The sequence below is a fragment of the Mauremys mutica genome, chromosome 1 (assembly GCF_020497125.1).
Source record: "Mauremys mutica isolate MM-2020 ecotype Southern chromosome 1, ASM2049712v1, whole genome shotgun sequence".
Lineage (NCBI taxonomy): Eukaryota > Metazoa > Chordata > Testudines > Geoemydidae > Mauremys > Mauremys mutica.
The window spans coordinates 7,944,251-7,966,696 of record NC_059072.1 but is presented as its reverse complement, the minus strand read 5'-3'; the positions used below and the strand labels follow the sequence as shown (position 1 = coordinate 7,966,696).

At 49.3% G+C, this 22,446-nt stretch overlaps 1 protein-coding gene across 20 annotated transcripts in view; it reads left to right on the top strand.

The window, feature by feature from the left end:
- Nucleotides 1-22,446, top strand: part of LOC123353129 (collagen alpha-1(VII) chain-like) — a 196,477-nt gene that overhangs the window by 54,273 nt on the left and 119,758 nt on the right. For 18 of the 20 annotated variants that reach the window (XM_044994027.1, XM_044994011.1, XM_044994033.1 and 15 more), the window contains 17 exons: nucleotides 1,678-1,713; nucleotides 4,317-4,361; nucleotides 4,714-4,749; nucleotides 5,295-5,339; nucleotides 6,487-6,522; nucleotides 7,671-7,706; nucleotides 9,005-9,037; nucleotides 11,420-11,491; nucleotides 12,471-12,530; nucleotides 13,986-14,021; nucleotides 15,905-15,985; nucleotides 17,817-17,852; nucleotides 18,700-18,744; nucleotides 19,124-19,195; nucleotides 19,623-19,658; nucleotides 19,775-19,810; nucleotides 21,602-21,643. In XM_044994027.1, coding sequence (XP_044849962.1) covers nucleotides 1,678-1,713; nucleotides 4,317-4,361; nucleotides 4,714-4,749; nucleotides 5,295-5,339; nucleotides 6,487-6,522; nucleotides 7,671-7,706; nucleotides 9,005-9,037; nucleotides 11,420-11,491; nucleotides 12,471-12,530; nucleotides 13,986-14,021; nucleotides 15,905-15,985; nucleotides 17,817-17,852; nucleotides 18,700-18,744; nucleotides 19,124-19,195; nucleotides 19,623-19,658; nucleotides 19,775-19,810; nucleotides 21,602-21,643 — 783 coding nt within the window. The remainder of the gene's footprint in view (nucleotides 1-1,677; nucleotides 1,714-4,316; nucleotides 4,362-4,713; nucleotides 4,750-5,294; nucleotides 5,340-6,486; nucleotides 6,523-7,670; nucleotides 7,707-9,004; nucleotides 9,038-11,419; nucleotides 11,492-12,470; nucleotides 12,531-13,985; nucleotides 14,022-15,904; nucleotides 15,986-17,816; nucleotides 17,853-18,699; nucleotides 18,745-19,123; nucleotides 19,196-19,622; nucleotides 19,659-19,774; nucleotides 19,811-21,601; nucleotides 21,644-22,446) is intronic. The other 2 variants (XM_044994002.1, XM_044993994.1) reach the window with 2 other exon arrangements.

Sequence of the window (22,446 nt, the reverse complement as noted above, 5' to 3'; positions counted from 1 at the left end):
CTCATGCTAGACCTCTCTGAGCAATATTTATCTGCTTTCACATGAAAATTTCTATAGTTTTCAGTCAGAAAACCTAAATATTTTGGCTGAAACTGAAATATGTCAAATTGGAAATGCTGCCACATTGCCTCATGTCCCCATTCTCCTCTATGGGTTGAGCTCCCCAGAGTGACTACATCTCCCAGGAAGCACCATGGCCAGGGACTCCCATGATGTACTTCCTCCTGCCCCCAAAAGGGGAGATCATGGTGCATCATGGGAGATGTAGCCCTGTATTCAAATTTCTGCCAAAAAGTGAAATATGTATTTTCCCCCCCCATTTTTGAAAACATTTTGTATGGAACCTCCTGCTTTTTTCCACCAGCTCTAGTGGGAAGGCTAGTGCAGACAAGGTGTCAGTGGCCACCAGCATTTTTATCCTGGTGTTTAGACCGTCTCTCATTAGGGTGGGAGGACTCAGTGACTTTAACACCATCAGTACTGGGAACCTTGGTGCCCAGTGTGGCTACTGCAGTAGAACTAAACCAGGAATAGCAAGGTGTTTGGCAGCAAAGCCCAGTGGAGATGCAGCCTCATTTGTCGGACTCGGACTGGACATTATTTTCTCAGAGGTAGGAGAGAATTTCCCCTGGCTGTGAGCACCATGTGGCTGCAGGGTTCCAGCTTGGGGAGGAGTCAGTATGAGCTAATTAGCATCTGATCTGCATGGCATTAACGCCCAAACACTGGTCCCAATGAGCAGCTTGAGCCTCACGGCCTGTACTCTGGAGTATTCCAGTGGGGCTGTAGAGAGGGACGGCACCTAGGCCATGGAACAGAAGTGGAGCTATTCCACAGTGTTCGCTGCAGCCTGTCCAGCACCTGGCCTCCCTCTCTGCTAAGGGAAATGGTTGGTGGCAGATCCACCAGTTCTACCCCCAAATCCCTGCTGTGCCAGGCAGTGCCTGGAGTTCCTGTTCAGCCGGACTTGTGGCACAAAAATCCTGCTTGGACTTCCAGAACCTTGCCCTTTCCCCTAAACACCTGGTAGGGATTGCTCTGTCCTTGCAAGACGCCTGTGTCTTCGCTGTTTGATGGAACTGGATTTAGCAAACTGTTGGGGGTGACAATCTAATAGGCGAGGGACGGGCATTGCTGAAATCAGCCCTTTGTAAATAGCTGGATCACAATGGAGAGGTGTGGTTGAAACAGGGCCGGCTCCAGACCCCAGCACGCCAAGCGCGTGCTTGGGGCGGCATTTTGCCGGGAGGGCGGCAGGTGGCTCCGGCGGACCTTCCGCAGTCATGCCTGCGGGAGGTCCAGCAGAGCTGCGGGACAAGCGGACCTCCCACAGGCATGACTGCGGAGGGTCCGCTGGTCCCGCGGCTCGGGTGGACCTCCCGCAGGCATGCCTGTGGATGCTCCACCAGAGCCGCGGGACCCCACAGGCACATCTGCAAGAGGTCCCCAGAGCCGCGGGACCGGCGACCAGCAGCGTGCCCCCCCGCGGCGCGGCGCCCTGCTTGGGGTGGCCAAATTCCTAGAGCCGCCCCTGGGTTGAAACTCATGAAACTGCTGCTGGGGTTGAAAAAGGAGAAAAACACTGAAGAATGGTGGTGGTGATGCTGAAGAGGACAGGAGCCAGCAATGCGTCCCAGAGGCTGAGCTCTCCTCTCTCTCTCTCTCTCTGTTTTTCAGGGGGAAATGGGACCACCCGGAGCACAAGGACAAAAGGCGGGTATCAAAAACACTCCTCCAAGCTGACCTGTGCTAGGGTGGTTTGGAAATGGGTGGTGGCCTTCTGACGGGGAAGGTGGACGGACATCACTTGTGGCATAGAATACAATGACACTACCCAAATTCAAAACCAGTGAAAGGAAATCCTTCTTCACACAAGGCATAATTAGACAGTGGAACTCCCTACCACAGGATGACATTGAGGCCAAGAATCCAGCAAGACTCAAAAAAATACTGGATGGGTAGAAACTGGTCATGAATACATTTTAGGCTGGAAATTAGAAGGAGGCTTCTACCCATCAGAAGAGTAAAGTTCTGGAACAGCCTCCCCATAGGAGTAGTGGGGGGGCAAACGACCTAAGTAGTTTTAAGATGGAGCTTGATACATTTATGAATGGGACTATATGATGTGGCTTCCTGTGATAACAGGGGATTGGACACAGTGACACAGAGATCCCTTTGAGTCCTGTATCTTATATTCCCATTTATGTGGCTAGCCAGAATATCCAGGGTTGCAGTGGTTAATGCTAACATCCATCCATTTTTTGAAGACAGATTAAAACTCATACTTCAAGTCTTAACCTCTAACTATTAGGGGTTAGGATGAGTCTGAAAGTGGGGGACAGATTACCCCACATCTTCCTAACGTCCAGTTTGAATGCCATCCTCTGAAACATCTGGTGGTCTCTGCTCTGATCCAGCCTGGGATTTCCTAGGTTCCTGGTAGGGTTGCCAGGCATCCAGTTTTTGACTGGAATGCCCAGTTGAAAAGGGACCCTGGTGGCGCCGGTTGACACCACCAACTGATCCGTTAAAAGTCCTGTCAGCAGCGCAGGGGGGCTAAGGCAGGCCAACACCCCCAGCCGGAGCCCTCCCCCCTTCTCACACTCTGAACCCCCTCAGCCCCAGCCAGGAGCCCCCTCTTGCACCCCAAACCCTTCAACCCTGGTCTGACCTGAGTCCACCCCCCCAGCCAGAGCACTCACACCCCAACCCCCTGCCCCATCCTGGTGAAAGTGAGTGAGGGTGGAGGAGAGCAAGCGACGGAGGGAGGAGGGTGGAGCAAGTGGGGGCTGCGCCTCAAAGGGGCGGGGCTTTGGGGGAGGGGGTGGGGCAGGGGTGTTCGGTTTTGTGCGATTAGAAAGTTGGCAACCCTAGTTCCTGGAGGAGGCTGGCAAGGTGAAAGGTGTCTGTAAAGGCATATTAACCTGTTATCCTGTTCAGCCACAAGGCAACACACCTTTTTAAAGCTAACCTCCGCCATTGCTGGCAATGCATTAAAGGATCTTTTAGTGAACACATCTGGTGTGTCTTGCTCTGAGAAGGGAGCTCTGTAGCCAGGAGCGGCTCCAGGGACCAGTGCAGCAAACATGTGCCTGGGGCGGCAAGCCACGGGGGGCGGCCTGCCAGTCGCTGTGAGGGCGGCAGGGAGGTGGCTTTCGGTGGCATGCCTGTGGGAGGTCCGCTGGTCCTGCGGTGGGGACGCCGATGGCATGGGACTGGCGGACCTCCCGCAGAAACGCCGCCAAATCCGCGTGACCAGCGGACCGCCCGTAGGCGCGCCGCCAAAAGCCACCCGCCTGCCTGCCGTGCTTGAGGCGGCAAAAAACATAGAGCTGCCCCTGTCTGTAGCCAGTCCATATCTGGTACAGAACCCTGACCTGCTGGTAAGCAGCCCTACTGTGTACAAAGTGTACATGAGACAGGCCCCTCACAAATGGATGGCAATGGTGGTTGGGGAAGTGACGCGGGGTGAGTGGGGAGGATTTTGCCACCTGAGGGTGAGGAAAATGTTGATGCATCAGCCTGTGACATTCACTGCTGGACAAGGATCAGGGAGTCAAATACTGTGATTTCTTGATGTAATAAAAAAGCCCTGAGAGCAGCTTAGGTATGTGAAAGATAATCAAATCTATAGGCATGAAGTGCTCACCTCCATGGGCTGGGAAGATCTCCTGGCCCCTACATGTAGCACTGAACGAGTAGCTAAATGCACGATTGAGTGAGCAGTTGCCCTCTCCCTGAAGCATGAGACGTCAGCCACTGCTGTAGGCAGGACACCGAGCCTAACTGGCCAATGGTCGGGTCTGGCTAATTCAATCTTCTTATCACTGTTTCTCTTTCATTCCTCTCCAGCATGAAGTGGCGTATTGCTTGGAGAGGATTCTGCAGAGCAGCAGCTCTGGGAGACAGACATATGACTCACTTCAGACTGTCTTGTCTAGCTAATGGAGAACTTGCTTTCTAAAGAACTGCCCCTCCAACACACAATACTGCTTGCATGGGGAAAAACGCATGTGCATGTTTATAACAATCCATGGGAACTGGGTATTTGCACATGCAAACAGCCATCTAATTTGCCCTTTGCATGTGCAATCATGGTACTGTGTACACAAATGTGGGCATGCACTTATATGTGCATTTTTGTATGTGCATTTTTGCATGTGCAATTGTACCTCTTTAAGAAAAAAAAAAGGCGTGACTGGGTGTTTTCTGTAAGGGGTCTTAGGCCTATAACTACTGGCGTTTTTAATTAGCTCTTTCTGGGACTGACTACATGGGACAGTCAGGGAAATCACATTTTTGTTGTTGTTGTTTAGGGTGAACCAGGATTGCCTGGAGGAGAAGGACTGACTGGCCCAAAGGTAGGGTTTGGGTGAACCAAAATCAAAGTTTAAAAAAAAAATCCTTGAATTTAGAGCCCAAACTTCCTCCTGTAAAATGGGACCCCAATCTCAGCTGGTGTTACCATAATACACACAATATTGTGAGAATTAATTATTTGTCTGGCTCTTTGAAATCCTCACCTGAAGGGAAATATATGAATGCAAAGTCTATTGATATTAAAACAAAGATATTTGTCCTCTTGCTTTGCAAACTCCTCGAAGGAATATCCAAAGCTCTTTCTCCTGCAGAGTGCAGGGTTTGCATGTTTGTTGGTTGATATTTCATTGCAAATGGATCTTTATCTTAACAAAAGCATCTTTCATTTTCCAGGGTAAAAAAGGCAAAGCAGGTGTCAAAGGGGAGAAGGTGAGAGGGGTCCTTAAACTGATAGAAATAAATGCTGCTTGGACATAAGAGAGGAGAGAGAATAGGCCTGATTTTGCTCTTGGTTATACTGGTATAGATTAAAGATAAAGTTGGTGGAGTTACACTGGTCTAAAACCAGTGTGGTTGGCAGCAGAATTGAACCCAATATCTGAGGGGTCTTAGCCTGTTGAATGTGTATTCAGTTTTCTTTTGAGGAATATTTTCTATGCATATTTGTTGTTTTACAGACCCCCAAGGCACATTCCTTCTGCACTTTCATTTAATTATTAAATCAAGGATCAAAATAAAATTGGGCATTTTTATTAGCATTTGCAGCTAGGATAAAAATAAGCTACCAATCCTCATGCTTCAGGACATGGGCTCATCACCAGCTGGGGACAGGAAGATATCTCCCCTGCAGGTGACTTCCTCTGCAGTTTTGAGCACCAGGCTCTGTCAAAGAGACACTGAAGTAGATGGACCATTGGTCTGTTCTGGCAACTCTTATGCACCTAATACCCTTATGTATTTTCTGTCGCTTGCAGGGGGAACGTGGAGAAATGGGACCGAAGGGACTTCAAGGAATTGCTGTAAGCCGATCAAGTTGCTTGACAAGCTGCTGTCAGAATGAGCCTGCCTCTAACAAATGGAACCATCCCAAACTCTTCCTTGATGAGACCATTGCAGAGCCAGCTCGTTTTAGATATTGTGGTGCCTTTGGAGCCACTTTTTCAACAGCTCTTGCAAATATTGTAGTCTCTGTTTGGCATCTCCCATTGCTAGAGATGCTCAACCTGGCTCTCATTTACACGAATGTCCCTTTACGCCATTCTGGGTAAAGAGGCATTAAAGTGGGCCTTTTACCTGCCAGAATGGTGTGAAAGAAACATGGTATTAATGAGAATTAGGCTCTTCATTAACGTGAGTCTGCAATGGGTGCATTTAGGGTGACCAGATTGCAAGTGTGAAAAATCAGGACTGGGGGTGGGGGGTAATTGGCACCTATATAAGAAAAAGCCCCAAATATCAGGACTGTCCCTATAAAATCGGGACATCTGGTCACCCTAGCTGCATTCAGGTTGAAGACTAGCCCCCTCCCCTTTTAGCCTCCTGGAATGGCAGTGAGGTGGTGAGATTTGGGTGTCGCAGAGTTTGATTTAGGTTTACTACTGACTGGCAGATCTCTCTCTCGCCCCCAAAAGCCCTTAGAGTGGGGGCTGGTATGGGTGGCTTCTGGTCTTGTAGTCAAACTTCTTTCAGTTAAAAATTGGGTGGGAAATCTCATGAGAACAGAATTTCTAATGAGATTTGCATGTGCCTGTGGATCTGGTTGGAGGTCCCTGAAGAAGAGCTACTCCATGGCGTAGGGCTGGGCTTGTGTTGAAAAGCCCAGTAGCGGGCCATAGAGTTTACCCCTTCTAGGTCGCCCTATTCAAATTGGGCCCAGGTTCGTGATCAATGTTCCCATCTGATGGCTGAGGGGTCGTCTATGTTCCAGGTGCTGGTGACCTCGTTCCACTCCCCAATGGATGAGTTTTCATGGCATTAGAATCATCATCACGTTTAGCTCCCTTTTGGGGGCAGTCTTATCAGAGAAGCCAACGGCTAAATGTGCCATGAAGACACAACTTGACACTGTGGTTGTCCCTGCTGTACAATGTGGTCCCTTTGGGACCCTGGAATTAAACGACCGAAGTATTTGTAACCTGTTGGACATGTTGCTTTGATGTTTTACAGGGTCTTCCAGGAATGGTGGGGCAGAAAGGAGACCAAGTAAGTAATACGGGGGCGAGGTGAGGAGGGGTCATTTAGATCGAGGAGCCAGGGCAAAGAACAGGAGTCAGGACTCCTGATCAGATAACGACCTTAAAATAGGGACTGCGTCTAGCTCCCTTTACAAGTTTCCTCTCTTCTGGTACATCGTGTTCCAAGCAGGGCAGGGGGAATAACGGATTTTTCAGTTCACTGGCAGCTCTGAAATTTTTGTTAAATTCCTTTTGGGTCAAACCAAATCGGAAAACTGCAAAAAAAATTCATCAACTAGGGAAAAAAATCCATTTTGAGTCTAACAAAAATGTTTTTTTTCTGGCATTTTAAAAGAACTAGATTCACAAAATGAGTAGTGGTGGAGTCTCCTGTAGCTCAGTAGTTAGGGGTGCTTACCTGGGATGTAGGAAATCCTGCTTCAATTCCCACCTCTGCCTGTTGTGGGGAAAGCACCTGTACGTGGGTCTCCCACCTCTCAGGTGACTGGGCCATGGGCTATTCTGCTGTCGAGCTCTCTCAACCTGTTCCACTTAGTGTAAACAGTAACTGGAGCGGGGACTAGAACTTGGTCTCCCACATCGCAGGTGAATGCCCAAACCCCAGCCAATAGTGTACATCTCTCACTCTTATTCATCACAGTCCTTCGTAATGACGACAGGTCATTGGGTCAATGAAAGACATACAGCATCATGAGGCCCTACCAAATTCACGGCCATGAAAAATGCATCACAGAGTGTGAAATCTGGTCTCTTGTATACATTTCTCCTATACCATACAGATTTCATGGGGGAGACCAGCTCTGAAGGCTGCGGGGAAGTAAGAGTGGCAATACCATAGCCCCCCTACAATAACCTTGTTACCTCCCACAATCCCCTTGTGGGTCAGGACCCCTACAGTTACAACACCATGACATTTCAGATTTAAATAGCTGAAATCATTAAATTTATGATTTTTAAAATCCGCTGGCCGTGAAATTGACCAAAATGGACTGTGAATTTGGTAGGGCCCTAAGCATCATCCTAATGTTTTACTTCTGTCCTTCTGGGCCTGAGCTGGGGGCTGGTTTAAGAAATGACGCTTTAGGTTTTTATAAGCATAAAAGCATTTAATTTTCTAACTTTTAACTTTATGTATTTCCTCTTTTTTTCTTACAGGGAAGTCAGGGCTTTCCAGGTGCTCCGGCCATGGGGGTAACTATGAGTGGCCAGTAGTTCTAGTAACTCACCTGCACAATAGATACTGCATCACTCAGTGTACAATACAGACATGGCTTGTGCCGCTTAACGCACAGCTTCACAGCAGGCAGCATGAAAAGCTAAAGAACTCGGGAAGTCTTACTGACCCATCTGTTCACACTCACTGTTAAAGTCACATGGATTCACACGTTGCACTGGCCTCTGAAAAGCAGGCTCCTCGGTGGTGGAATTCGGAAAGCCAGTTCCGCATTGGTGATTACGGCTATTTCTTCTGTAATATGCGATTTCCTGGAAGGCCTTGATCCAGACTGGGGCCCCGCTGAGAATGGTGCTAGAAAGACAACCCTGGCCCCAAAGATGTTGTAGTCTAATCCAATCCATTTAATCTGATCTCCCGCTATGAGAGTCAGCACAGGGCGGATTTGGGCACTGCGAGGGCACTTACATTTATTCTGATCGATACTGAGGCCTGCTGGAGCCATCGAGGCTCAGCCCTGGTGTAATTAAAGTCCTTGGGCTGTTCTGGGTAAGTCTTGACCAGTTAACTGGCCCCGCTACCCTGAAGGTGAATTACCTTTGGATCCTTACATAGGCCCTGATCCAAAGCCCACTGAAATATATGGGAGTCTTTTTCAATGGGTTTCGGACCAGGTCTATAGTCCTTTCTGGTGTTGGATACAGTACAGGAGTCGGCTTTTGCCATTAGAACACAGGGCGCAAGGTCCTATGCGGTAATGGAACTAGACTGAGCTTATTTTGCTTTGAAACTTGAGTTGTGTCCTCCCCCACTCAAACCCCAGTGTAACATGATCTGAATGTGGCTGAGGGAACTGGGGTTATTTAGTCTGCAGAAGAGAAGAGTGAGGGGGGATTTGATAGCAGCCTTCAACTACCTGAAGAGGGGTTCCAAAGAGGATGGAGCTCGGCTGTTCTCAGTGGTGGCAGATGACAGAACAAGGAGCAATGACCTCAAGTTGCAGTGGGGGAGGTTTAGGTTGGATATTAGGAAAAACTTTTTCACTACGAGGGTGATGAAGCACTGGAATGGGTTCCCTAGGGAGGTGGTGGAATCTCCTTTCTTAGAGGTTTTTAAGGCCCGGCTTGACAAAGCCCTGGCTGGGATGATTTAGTTGGGGATTGGTCCTGCTTTGAGCAGGGGGTTGGACTAGATGATCTCCTGAGGTCTCTTCCAATCCTAATCTTCTATGATTCCATGATTCTAATACCACCTGTGGCAGGGACATAATTCCTCTAAATAAAGAGGACACTTATGTGGCTTCCTTTTCTCCTAGGTTGTTGGACCGCCAGGCAAGAAGGGTGCCAGAGTAAGTTAACGATGCAGAACAACTTTAAACTTGCAGGAGACCTTTGCCTAAGAAGACTAGGGCTGAGTACCATGTTACTCACTGAGATTCCTGGGATATATGGAGACCTGGCCTCATGAAATGACAGAGCTCAAGTGAACAGAGACTGGAACATAAGAATGGTCATACTGGGTCAGACCAGTGGTCCATTTAGCCAGTATCCTCTCTCTGACAGTGTCCAGGGCCAGATGCTTCAGAGGGACTAAGCAGAACAGGGCAATTGAGTGATCCGGCCCCTAGCATCTAGTCCCAGCTTCTAGCAGTCGGAGGCTGAGGGACACCCAGAGCATGGCGTTGGGACCCTGACCGTCTTGTCTAATAGCCATTGATGGACCTATCTTCCATTAACTTATCTAATTATTGTTTTGAATCCAGTTATAGTTTTGGCCTTCACAACGTCCCCTGGCAATGAGTTCCACAGGTTGATTGTGCGTTGTGTGAAGAAGTCCTTCCTTATGTTTGTTTTACACCTACTGCCTATTCATTTCATTAGGTGGCCCCTGGGTTGTGTGTTGTGTGACAGAGTAAAGAACACTTCCTCATTCACTTTCCCCACACCCTTCATCATTTTATAGACCTCCAGCATATCTTTCCCCCCACCCCCAGTCTCTTTTATAAGATGAACAGTCCCCGTCTCTTTAGTCTCTCCTCATATGGAAGCTGTATTCAAAGTCTGCGTATAATGAGACATGATCAGCAGTGATGATTCTGCCCCATTAATCTTTCTCTTGTTTATATGCAAGCAAATTTAAACCCTCACCTAACATCTAGACACGTGGTAGATGTAAATTTGCTTCCAGCCATTCTGTTTCCAGGGTCAGCTTGTGGAAAAGGCTTAGATTGTGGGGTACTGGAGGTTAGTAAAGCACAGACCCAGTGCCCAGGACAGACTCTGGACTCTGTCTAGAATGGAGAGGTGTTGACATTGCTAGAGTAAACTCAGTTTCCAAAATCCAGGGACTTCTTAGAGGTGGACGAGACCACCTGCTGCATTAGCCATGCCATGCACCTGCTTGACAGCAGGATTGATTTAATTTTCCTTTTTTCCCCACTCTTATGGATGTGTCTGGTCTGGAATGTTCTAACTCTGGTACTTCCCGTAGCACAGTGGTTCCCAAACTGGGGTGCACCCCCCTAGTTTTTTGGCAGAGCCCCAGCCAGCCCCCGGGGTGGGGGCAGGGCGGGAGCACCACCTAGCCCTGATCTACCTCCAGCTCTGCTCTGGCCCTGCCCCCAGCCACGGCTCCCGGCCTTGCGCCCAGCCCTGCGCCCAGCTGGGGCTCCGCTCCCAACCCCAGACCTGCCCCAAGACGGGGCTCTGCTCCTGGCCCCTGGCCATGGGTCCATTCCCAGCCCCGGCCCCAGCCTCAGCCCCCTTACCCCTGTCAGCATCCTGCCCCCCCAGAGCCATGGTCCCACTCCCAGCCCCGGCTCCTGGGTGGGCTGCAACCCTGAAAAGTCTGTGGACCGCGGCCTTAGCAGCTCATTGCCACACTTAGAACTACAGACCTTAGGCTACATTTTCCCTGCTGCAGCCCTTCTGGCTAGTACTGCTCTTGTTGACTCAGAAGGCTAATATATCCCTCAACTCCCCTTCCTAACACCCCCCTTACAACATGACAAACTGCTGCTTTGCTCTTCTTCAAGCTTGAGCGTGCCCAGTGCATTTATCCCCATTGTTCTCCAACCGTTTCCATTCTGTGGGGCACTCCTATAAGAGATGGATCCTCTCATGAGACCCACCTCCCATTATGGGACTTGGCAATACTCTCTTGGTTGCTGTCTGGGTCTCAAAACATTTCATTCCATTCTGTGGCACGCTGGCAGAGGGGTCTGCGAGGTCCTTAGATTTCTCCTTGTCTCATATGTCCTCATCTTCAGACCTTTTATAATTTTTGTTGGTAAAATACCAGCCTCTTTTGAAGCTTTGTAGCAGACAACTCCTGGGCCAGATTCTCAAAACACTTACACCAGTGTGAATTAGGAGTTGCTCCAATGGAGTTAAACCGGTGTATGTGAGAGCAAAGTCCGGCTAACTCTGCTAATTCCTTCCCCTGTTGCACAGTTTTTCACAGCTAAGGATATTGTTTTCAGAGCCTCAGACTGCATGAAATCCACTAGGGACTTAACTATAGATACTGATTTTACCTAGTAGGCACCCAGATACTACGGTGATGGGCAGCAGGATAAAATCCGAAGATAAATGGGTAGATTTCTCAAAGAAACGAGTCACCCGAGTGGATTGAAAACTGTGAACTACACATTGCCTGGATTCCAGCAGTCCCACAGGAAGGGCAAGCCCGGGCTAGGACATTACTAACTTTGTGACTTCTTCACACTTAGGGGGACATTGGACCTATCGGCCCCACAGGACCACAGGGAAACAAAGGGAAACAAGGAGATAAAGGAGAGAAGGTAAAGGCCGTGCTTGTGGCACTGGAAACTTTCAGTTCCTTTATTGGTTCACATTGTATATTGTGGGTCTCTGCGAAGAAGGCCACAATGTGGACTGAGCTTCTCATTAAGCCAAACTGGTGTGCACGGTCCATGCATGGTAGCCCCCGATGTTTGCAGTGGCACACCGAGGCCAAAGACTTTGAGATAAATATGTTGTAAGGAGGGAGGGTGGCAATGAGGTCCAGAAATACTTGTCTCCTTTCACTTCCTACCTCTCTTCGCTGGAAATGCATCATGTGGGAGCTGCCTCCTTTCCGTCTGGCCCTAAACACAAACGCTTGTCTGTTGAGTTGGAAGCTGTCTGTGGGTGGGACTGTATCTCCCTTTGTGTCTTCTGCAGCACAAAGCACACTGTCTGGTAATTATAGTATGAAGCAGGTCAGCATCTCTGAACCCCGAGTGGGGGGAGATAAATGGTTGAAGCAATGGACACACCGCGTGACATGTTACTGAAGCAGAGTGACAGAGGGAGCAGGGGCAGGCAACCTCCAGCTGGTGCTTGGGGAGGGGAATTCTCAAGGGCTTCCGTAGGTTGAGAGCAGACCGGTGAGGCTAACGCAGAGTCGGACAGGCAGCTGGTGCGATGATGGTGAAACAAGAGGGATGCACTCTCTCCGTTCACTGGTCAGAATTCTAGCAGCAGCGTTTGCCCCCAGATGTGACTTGTTCAATGTGATGTTCATGGCAGATACTAGCACAAAAGACCTAAGAGCCTTTCCATGAGAACTGCCGCCTCCTGAAGACTCCATGCTGGCTGCCGAGCCCAGGTCTGTATTCCTGCAAGTTGCTGAATGCTGCTGATGCCCGGTGGGAGAGACGGTCTCATCTCAGTCTTCCTAGGGAGGCAGGAAAAGGGAGGAGGACAAAAGAATCACTATGTTTTACTGCAAGCAGCGCTGTGAATTTGATGCATTTGTGTTCCTTGCTCTCCCTGCAGGGAAGTCCAGGTTTTGGCATTCCAGGGCAACCGGGATTGAAGGGGGACATGGGCGAAAGGGTGAGTGGGGGCCATGCGATGAATGGGAACTGAGAGGAGAAAGGACAGAAAACAAGAGACCCTGAGCTCGATTCTGCTCCGTTACCTCTGGGCACCTGCACTGAAATCAACGTGACGAGTCAGTGGGGCTGCACTAAGTGAAATCTAGGGTGACCAGACAGCAAATGTGAAAAATCGGGACGGGGGTGGGGAGTAATAGGAGCCTACATAAGAAAAAGACCCAAAAATCGGGACTGTCCCTATAAAATTGGGACATCTGGTAACCCTAGCGAAATCTGGCCTCACCCCGTATGGCCTGTCATTAGCATATTAATCCAGTAGCTTCTGATACAAAAACGATGCACTTTAAACACTCTACAGAGGCCACAGGGCATGATCGTATTACAGCGCAGCTCATCCCAGGCCGTGGGACTGCAGAGCAAAGGTGAAGGTGAACCCCCCCTGTAGTGCAGATCTAGCGTCGCCCCCTGAATCTATTACTTAGAATCATAGAAGATTAGGGTTGGAAGAGACCTCAAAGCAGGACCAACACCAACTAAATGATCCCAGCCAAGGCTTTGTCAAGCCGGGCCTTAATCAGGTCCCTGCCATTGCAAGGACCTTGGGCATGGCTGCACCACAGTCCCTCCTGTTCTCTGCCTGTGGCTCACCACCGTTTAGTGTCCAGAGCGCTGTAGCGCTGTTGGGCTGGGTGTGGGGATGGCTGAGTGGTGGCCTGTCATATATAGGCGGTCAGACTATGAGATCTGGTCAGGTCCCTTCTGGCCTTAAACTCTAGGACTCTGTCCACAGTCCTGTGTTTCAAAATAGCCAATCAAAGCCCTTGCTATTAAAAAAAAACATGCTTTCTCCCCGCTCCCCACGTGATAGCATATTAGTCCAGCTGCTAACAGAGCACAAGCAAAGAGCAGGTGGCTGCATAACGTGGCGCCTCGAAGAGCTGCAAAAGGCAGCTTCGAACAGCTCCGCCAAGGGAAGATGCCACTTTGGCTCACCGGGCAGACCTGCTGCTTAGAGACCATAAGTGTCCTACTTAGTGTTGGCTACTGTACTTCAAAGACATACACGCACATTGTGTCCCAGGCCACAGAATGGCCATTTTAGAGCCTGGCCACCAACTGGCAGACTTGGGCACACTTAGGCCAAGGTTTTTAATTGTGACTGTCATTTCAGAGAGCCCAAATTGCGACACTTTCCAGGGACCTTAGTTTCAGAGAGCGGGTGCTTAGCACTTCCCAACACACCCTTTAATGTGTCTCAGACTGGGTACCCAAAATCACTAGCCAGGTCTAAACATGTTGGCCACAGCACCCGCGTTCCTAGGGTGTCTTCGGAATTACTTGCGTGAGTTGTAGCTGCTGCTGACTGTGTTTTGCTCGGGTTGTGAGATCAGAACTCAGTCACATCTAGGGGTATTGTTCTTGCCAAGTGACTTACAGTCTGATTTCTCCGCAGGGGAATGTAGGTTTATCCGGCAAACCTGGCCCAAAGGTGAGTGAGCACAGACCGCAGAGCGTGCAAAGCAAAATCACAACTCTTGCTTGTGTCGCCCAAATGGAGTTTGGCCAGTTGGGTTTTGCAATGTAAAAAATGATGCTGTTAAAGTGGGATTAGAATGGACATTCGTGGGGCAGGGAAGCTGTAAAGACTGAAGAGGCTTCAAGGCAAGTTGTGGCTCTGCTGGAATCTCCATTCAGCAGAGCTGGGGCCCTGGACACTGCAAGAGGACAGGCTAAAACTGCCCCTTTGTTCTCTCCCCTTGCTTGACCCTACCACACCAGTAGGAAGGTGTCCAGGCCACTTCTGGGTGTGCAGAAACCTAGAGACCTCGATCCCAATGGAACCTACTTTCCATCCCTTCTGGGGACTTAGAGGGCCAGCTTGAAATATCTTCTAAAGGCTGGCTTCAAAAATACCTCTGGGTCTCTTTGCAATGTGCCAGACCGGTGGACAAGGGCACGGAAAAAAGCCTAGATGCAGCTTCACAAAGATACTCAGGCAGCTGCCCTCTTCCCCCCCACCCACCGAAGTGCCTCTGTCAATCTGGCCCCTCATGCAGCAAAGAGTCCTGTGGCACCTTCTAGACTAACAGACGTATAGGAGCATGAGCTCACCCACGCATTCACCCATGAAAGCTCATGCTCCTATACGTCTGTTAGTCTAGAAGGTGCCCCAGGACTCTTAGTCTGGATCTGTAAAAGCAGCAAACACGGCTACCCCTCTGATACTTAATGATGATATTTCTCTCATGGTGTTCCCTAGACTTCGTTAAGGGGAATTTTGTTTTGGGAGACTGGTCCTTCCCCAAACATGGCAGAAGAACCGTGGGCTGCTTTGGGATGGGTGGACTTGGGGGCTAGGCGGAGGGTGCACCTAGGTGATTGGGAGATGTAGGCCAGAGTGGAAGAGCAAAGGCTCGCAAAGGTGAGGACAAGACATTTTAACTCAATGTGGTGGAGAAGTGGGGGAGCCAGTGGACAGAGGTGAAGGGTGTTTGGGTGAGGAAGGATGATGTTAGTGCTGTGGAGAGCTGTTAAGGCTGCTCAGTCTTGGAGCTCCGATGTTAGCTGCACTAGCTGGGAATGCAGCATACTGATTCAGCAAACCTCGATGTCACTCGTAAAGAACGGCTGCAGGCTTGGTTCGGTGGTGAAGACGCTGGGCCAGGCTTATTATCGAGGATGCATGGTACTAGCGCCCTGGCTCCCACGACATGGGACCAGCTCGATCAGGATACCAGAGTTCTGTCACCTCGGCTAGCACAAAGATGCTCCTTTTATGACTTCTCTTTTTATACATTGATACAAACAAGTTAAGTATTACTCTCCAGATGTTGTTAGCTAGAACTTTTATCCTTGTACCTGCTAGTTAGAACAAAATATCCTCATCCATTATCCTGTCATTCCCGCCTTATCTTCTGAGGGGTTGATGTGTTCTTGTACTATCCCTGAAGAATGTGTTTACATAGTTACTTGAGACAGCTTTGTATTTTTGTACCGTCCTTTCCAGACAGGAATGTGCCAATGTAGTCGGCTGACACCTGGCGCGTTGCTATTGTGCTGAAGCCCGGCCTACTCCAGTTCACAGCCTTTGGTTCATACTGTTACTTATGCATAAGGCTACAGCATGGCCTATAAAGGGGACATGGTGATGCTGGTGAGCAATGATAAGAATGAATATAGAATGCCTCTTTTGCAAACCTTACCTAGGTGAGATGTTTAGATGCCAAACAGCATGAGCTGGGCCTGTTTCGCATCCCTAAACACAGCTGCCATAGAGACACACACACACCCACATCACACAGCAGCTTAGAACACTGGGGGTACAAAATGCAGTAGAAGAAAGCAACAGTTGTGTTCACTGTTTATCTCCAGGGGGAAATGGGCCCGAGGGGAGAGAAAGGTGAACCAGGAACACCTGGGAAATCAGGAGAGACCGGACTAAGAGGTAAAGATGTAAGTAGAAACTAACGGTCCAGTAAGACTGGTCATGTCAGTACACTTTGCTGAACTGCACCATTTTCTTAGACACAAAAGGAAAAAGATGCTTCCATATTAAAAATGGCTCCTTGCTACCATCTGACAAGGGGGGAGTGGTTTATGTGGAAGGAGCTGGTGGGTGTCAGTTTTGTTTTGGGCAAGGGAGGCGGGAACCTGCAATAATGACGTGAAATGGCTCAGTCTGTGACCCGTTACACTATGTGAAATTCAGGTACTCAAGCAAAATACCGCTCTGCTCTGTCCCAGCTGGCGTGAAGATGCACAGCAATGTGGGTGTGTCCTGGGCATTAGGGCACATATCTGGGCAGAGCTCTGCCAGTCAAAGTGCACTGGCTCTTTAACTTCAGTTGAAGTGGGACAAATATGTTGCACCAGGGCATTTGTGTTGCAACATCTTGACATTGCATCATCACATGATGACATATTGTCAAATCGTGACAACTGTGCACTGCACCATGACATCTTGGTGTTTTGACGATGCACTAGCCCTCAAGGACATTTTAGGGCATGCTGGTATATTTTGCAGGATGTCAGACTGCTCCATTAGAATTGAGACAGGCAGCAGTCCAATTTTTTCCATCCATGTGCCGAATAAATTTTGTTATGTGCACCAAGGCATGTGTGGATGTGCGCCACCGTAGAAACAAAAACCTAGATATAATATATATTTTAAAAAAGTTACCACAGGGATAATTACTTCAGCCAGGACAGGTTAGGCATTTTAGAACTCACTACTCTAAGAATTAAATTTAAGTGTAAGAGAAATAAAAATTATTAAATGCACAGGTCAGTCAAAAAACTAAAATAACACACTGAAAGAATAAAATTACAGAGCATATCTGTGCATTGCAGGAAGTACCAAAAAGTAACAACAACAATAAAACAAGTATGTGTTGGGAGGTGAGAGTGAAAGATATAGAGACTCTGTGTGTGTGTGTGTGTGTGTGTGTGTGTGTGTGTGTGTGTGTGTGTGTGTGTGTGTGAGAGAGAGAGAGAGAGAGAGAGAGAGAGATTGTGTGAGCTGGCTGCTGGGGAAGTCTCAGAGACCATGGCTGTCTCTTTAAGAAAGGCACTCAGCCCAAAGGCTGGTTCAGATCTCAGACCGCAGCAGCTGCTCTCTCCTGCTCTCGAGTTCTGAGCCAGGCTGGCCCCTCTCCCCTGCTCTGTGGAGAGGGGGTACAGGGGACACCCTGACATCAGCACCCCCCACCCCCCGCTTTGCACAGCTAGCAGGAGGGTCCCGGGAGCAGTTGCAGGAGCAACATGGCTGCAAAGCAGCGGGGGGAGGGGCACCTGAACACATGCTGCCGGATGTGCGCAGCTCTGCTAATCAAGTGTGCAGCACTTGAATCTCTCCTGGGTGGCCACCCAACTGCGTAGCTTAGAGGGAACACAGGCAGCCACCCTAGAGAGCTTTATTACAGGCCTCAGGTAAGACTCTTTACTAATGACAGCCAATAGCCACTCTCCTTTAGTTCAAGGAGTTTGACCATCCAAGAGTCTTTCCATCACTGGAGTTACTATCACATTGTCCTGTGGTAGAATAGAGCCCAAGTGTCCCTTGTATGTACTGATCCACAAAGGAGAGGATTAAAGGGAAGAGCCCTGATCCTCATCTCAGGTTACACTAGAGTAACATCACTGACTTCAGAGGAGTTACTCCTGGTTTACACTGGCAACAGTAAGATCAGAACTCAGACAGACACTTTAATCCAACTGGGAAATTCAGAATAACAAAACTGGTCACGAACTGAACTTTAATCTGACACTTTTTGTTATGTTCTAGGGAGAACCAGGGCAGAAAGGGAACATGGGGACTAAGGTAACATAATGGGAATTCTGTGCTTTCCCTTAGCCATGGAGATGGTTGAGCTCTCTCTGCTGTAGTCTGTAGTAGAATGCGGAACCTCCTGATTAATATTAATGTGAAGTTGTTACGATCTGGCTCCCAAGTCACCCAAAAGGACCCTCTTGTTTTCCCATTTTCGGGGCTTTGATTCAGATGAGAGGCGTGGAGGTCAGGTTTGCATTTGGTTCAGCCTGGCTCGACCAACCCAAGTTATTGAAATGTCCCCCAAACTGGCTCCAACTCTGGTTAGGTTTTTCCTTCTGGGTTCGGTTTCACCTGCCAAAGTTAGAGACTGCAACCGGCCTGTCAAACTGGACTTCAGAACCTTTTTCCTTCAGGGACAGGAGTTCCACCCCCAAGTTCTGAGGAGTGGGACTAGCTATGAGGGCGGTCACCTGCTTGTTAAGACTGAGGAGGTGGAAAGCAGGAGACTTTCCCAAAATCCCATTGACTGATGGGGAATTGTCAACCTCCCCTCACTTCTACTAGCATTATGCAACTCTGACATCTCCCAGCAACATCTGACCCTGTTTACTCCAGCTCCAGGCACCCTCTGAAATGTCACCCCCATTTACTGCACCTCTGATGACCCACCCCATCTTTATCATTGCCTGCTCCTCTGGTGGGTGCTGGGGAAGGAGATGGCCTCATTCAAAGCCACTGGCCAGATAAGTGGGCTTGACTTTCTCTCCATTTGAACTGGCCTCTGCAGGCATAAGCGCTGCATAATTAATATCCCAAGTGCTGGGGCTGCCTGACACACCTATTTACCTGAGACTGCTAATAAGGCTGTAAAAAAAATTGTCCTCCTTTCCTTTAGGGAGAAGCAGGCGGCCCAGGGGAGCCAGGAGAGAGAGGAATCCAGGTAACGATTCATTCCAGGGTGCAGAATGAGCTCTTTTGGTGCTTCAGTGGCATCCTTTAGACATTGTGTTTCCATGTCCGAGTAGTTATAGAAGGGAATTAGTGAGGGGAAAAAGAGATCTGTGCAATGAGTTTGGTGGTTCTCTGCCCAGGGCTTTCTCCTAGGGCTTTCAATCCAGCACTGGTCAGCAGCTGTGGAATTCACATGCTCAAAGAGTCAACCGCCTACATGAAAACCACAGAGAGTTCAGGCGGGTGCCTCGGGTGAAGTCTTCTGCACTTCTGCGCTGCTGGACAGGGTCTGGAACGCCCATTGGGCTGTATGTGCGAAGATCAATCTCTTGTTTCACTCATGATTGTTTCTTTGAATCATTTTGCAGGGACCTTTTGGGCTTCCGGGCCGTCGTGGAGAACAGGGGATCAAAGGCGAGATGGGAGAACCGGGAAAGGATGTAAGTCAGTGATCAACGGCGTGATGGAAGGAAGGGGAGCTTGGGAGACAATATTGTAGCAGGCAAAAGAGAGGCCCATAACTCGGCTGCTTTAAAGGCTGCAAGCTCCCTCCCTCCGTGTGATGTAGTGTGGCAAGCCCAGCGTTGAAGGTCTGCTCCCCACCAGGAAGGGGTGGAACCAGTCTGAATAACGTCTGATTGGGCGGAAGCACAAGACATCAGGCAGGATTCTGCCATGGGTACCCCTGGTGTGCACACTACACGAGTGTGCAAAATCTCCTCTGCCCACCTCGGAGGAAGAGTCACTTGCATTTCCAGCCTGTTAGATGCTGAGGCTCAGCGTGCGTTGAGTGGGCCTGAGGTGGGGGGCTGCTTTGAGTCTGTGCTACCGAGGGCCGGTTCTCACCTTGCGCCTCTCTCCTCCCAGGGAGTCGCCGGAGAGAAGGGAGACAAGGGTGAAGCTGTAGGTTTGCATGTTTTCCTTTTTAACCTTGCATGAGAGAGAGTCCAGCTCGGGGTGTGACACGCTGACTTTCACCACTCGCCTCTTTGGGGGATGGGGGCGTTGTGTCTCCGCAGGGGAAGCCTGGGCCGCCCGGGTCACCTGGAAGCATTGTGAGTAATACTCTTTTTTTCTGAAGGTGCTCACCGGTGGGAGGGAAGGGGAACTGGGGCAGAGGAGGTGCATTGTCCTGGCAAAGGGAGGGAGGGGCTCCCATTCCTTTGCAGGCAGCTGTGCTGTGAGTCTGCAGCAGCACTGAGGGTAGTGGCCTGTACCCAGTGCCTGCCACAAGAGGCCAGAGTCACCGTAGTGTAGACCATAGTCCCTCCATTGTAGCGAATAGTCGTTTGAGCATTGGCCTTCCTCTGATGTCCGATAATGCTTGTACTTCTCAGTCTTCCAGCAGTGCCTATTCGCTCTCAGCTTCTTGCATGCCCCTTGCTCCTAGTTCCTCGCACGCACTTCCTCTCCTCTGCCTCTCTCTGGCCTGACTGGAGTGAGCCTTGTATAGCATCAGAGGGGCCTTAATTAGAGTCAGGTGCTTAACTGCCTCACCTGACTCTTAGCAGGTTAATTGGAGTCAGATGTTCTCATTAGCCTGGAGCATCCCCTGCTCTGGTCACTCAGGGAACAGAAAACTGCTTATCCAGTGGCCAGTATATCTCCCTTCTACTACTCTGCTGTTCCCAACTGGCCTGGGTCTATCACACCTTCTAAACCCAGGGTTGTGAGTTCAATCCTTGAGGGGGCCACTTAGGGATCTGGGGCAAAAATCTGTCTGCATATTGGTCCTGCTTTGAGCAGGGGGTTAAATTAGACGACCTCCTGAGGTCCCTTCCAACCCTGATATTCTATGAATACATCACAGCAATTCATTCAGCGCATGTGTGAGTATAACAGCCCTCCGGACCTGATTCAGGAATATGAGTACATGCTTAATACCATACTTATTCCAGAAAGCACATGGCTAACTTTAAGTACATCCTTTAATCCCACTGAAGTCAATGAGATTTAAGCACCTGCTTGACTTCAGTGGTTAATCATGACTTAAAGTTAATCATGTGCTTAACTAAATCAGTTCCCATGGGAATATGCTATGGAGGTTCTCGCCTATCTCACCAGGCCTTTGGTTGCCCCAGCCTTGTCATCCTTGGTTGCCGTTCTCCCATTCGCTCACCGCTCACGCACCTCTTAGTGAAGTACGCTTCTCTGAAATTGCAACGCCACTGGGGATGGAGGGGGAGGCAGCGTACGGTCTATGCTACCCAGTAGGCTCGTAATTCCCAGCTCCTGATGGAAGGGCAGGAGGCTCGACTCCTGTGGCTCTCTTACCCTGCGCTAGCACAATGATCACCGCACCCAGTGACCTAAGTCCGTCGTCTTCCGATTCAAAGGGGAAGGGTTCTAAACCATGCAGTCATGTGACTGTTTATTCAGTACAAACGACTAAACTATCTAAATAAGGGCAAAAGTTGAGTCAGCAGCAGAGAGGAGCCTGAACAAAATCCTAAATCTGAACATCCCTGAGCTCTGGGGAAGTTTGGATATTGGATTTGCTGTTGGCCCCAATCTCTGTAACGGGTCAGACCTAAACACTTCAAGCTTTGTGGATATGCAGCCGCAGACCCAAACTTCACAGCTGGCTCATATCTCTATAGCTCATTGGATGAAGATGCTCCTTAGCCCCTGATCCAAAGACCTAGAAGCTTTGGATCCAAATATTGCAGCTCAGATGAAGGGCTAATTTTTAGAGGAGGAAAGAAAGTGAGCTAATTAATCCTTGTGCCAAAGGGGTGTATCAGAACCAGAAGGAAGGTACGCGGAGATGATGTTGCTCATCGCAGATCTGTTCCTAGTTGGGACCAACAACACTTTGTGACCTGTCTTTCCTCCACCTGGTGTAGGTATCATCTCTGGAGAACAGCATCACCAACAAAGGCGATAAGGTAAAGTCTCTCCCTTGCCGGAGAAGCAACGGCACACTGAGATGACTGTCCCCTAACAGCAGCAAAGAATCCTGTGGCACCTTATAGACTAACAGACATTTTGGAGCATGAGCTTTCGTGGGTGACTACTTGCATCCGATGAAGTGGGTATTCACCCACGAAAGCTCATGCTCCAATACGTCTGTTAGTCTATAAGGTGCCACAGGATTCTTTGCTGCTTTTACAGATCCAGACTAACACGGCTACCCCTCTGATACTTGTCCCCTAACACTGGTTGTGTAGTTGTTTTGCATGGGAGTGTTTTACCCTCCAACAACAACACACGTTTTAATAAGCTGTAAACAGCTGCAAAGGATTAAGTTAAAAAAATTAAAGAAATTCTATGAAATAGAGATGATAGAATTGACCTCAAACTTTTCCAGCTGTGAGGAGCACATAATCTTCCACTGCTGTGAAACAAAGGGCATATCTACCCTGCAATCACGCCCAGCTCGAGTAGACACACACAAGGTAGCGGTAATGTAGCTATCTCAGTTACTGGAGCAGGGAAGCTGCAGCAGCATGCATGTCAGTGCGAGCTGTACAAGCCCACCTGGAAGCCTGGGTAATTATTCGCAGGACTAGCCTGCACTGCTGCGCCTTCACTGCTCTGGGAACTTAGCAAGCACAGGTGCTGTGCTTGCAGTCTCGACTTACCCTATGACTTCCTGACTTCCAGATCAAGTTTTCTCCACTCAGGTTGACTTTTTTGCGAGTCAAAATCCCACAAAATTCAACTTGGGATCTGAAATGATGAACTCTTC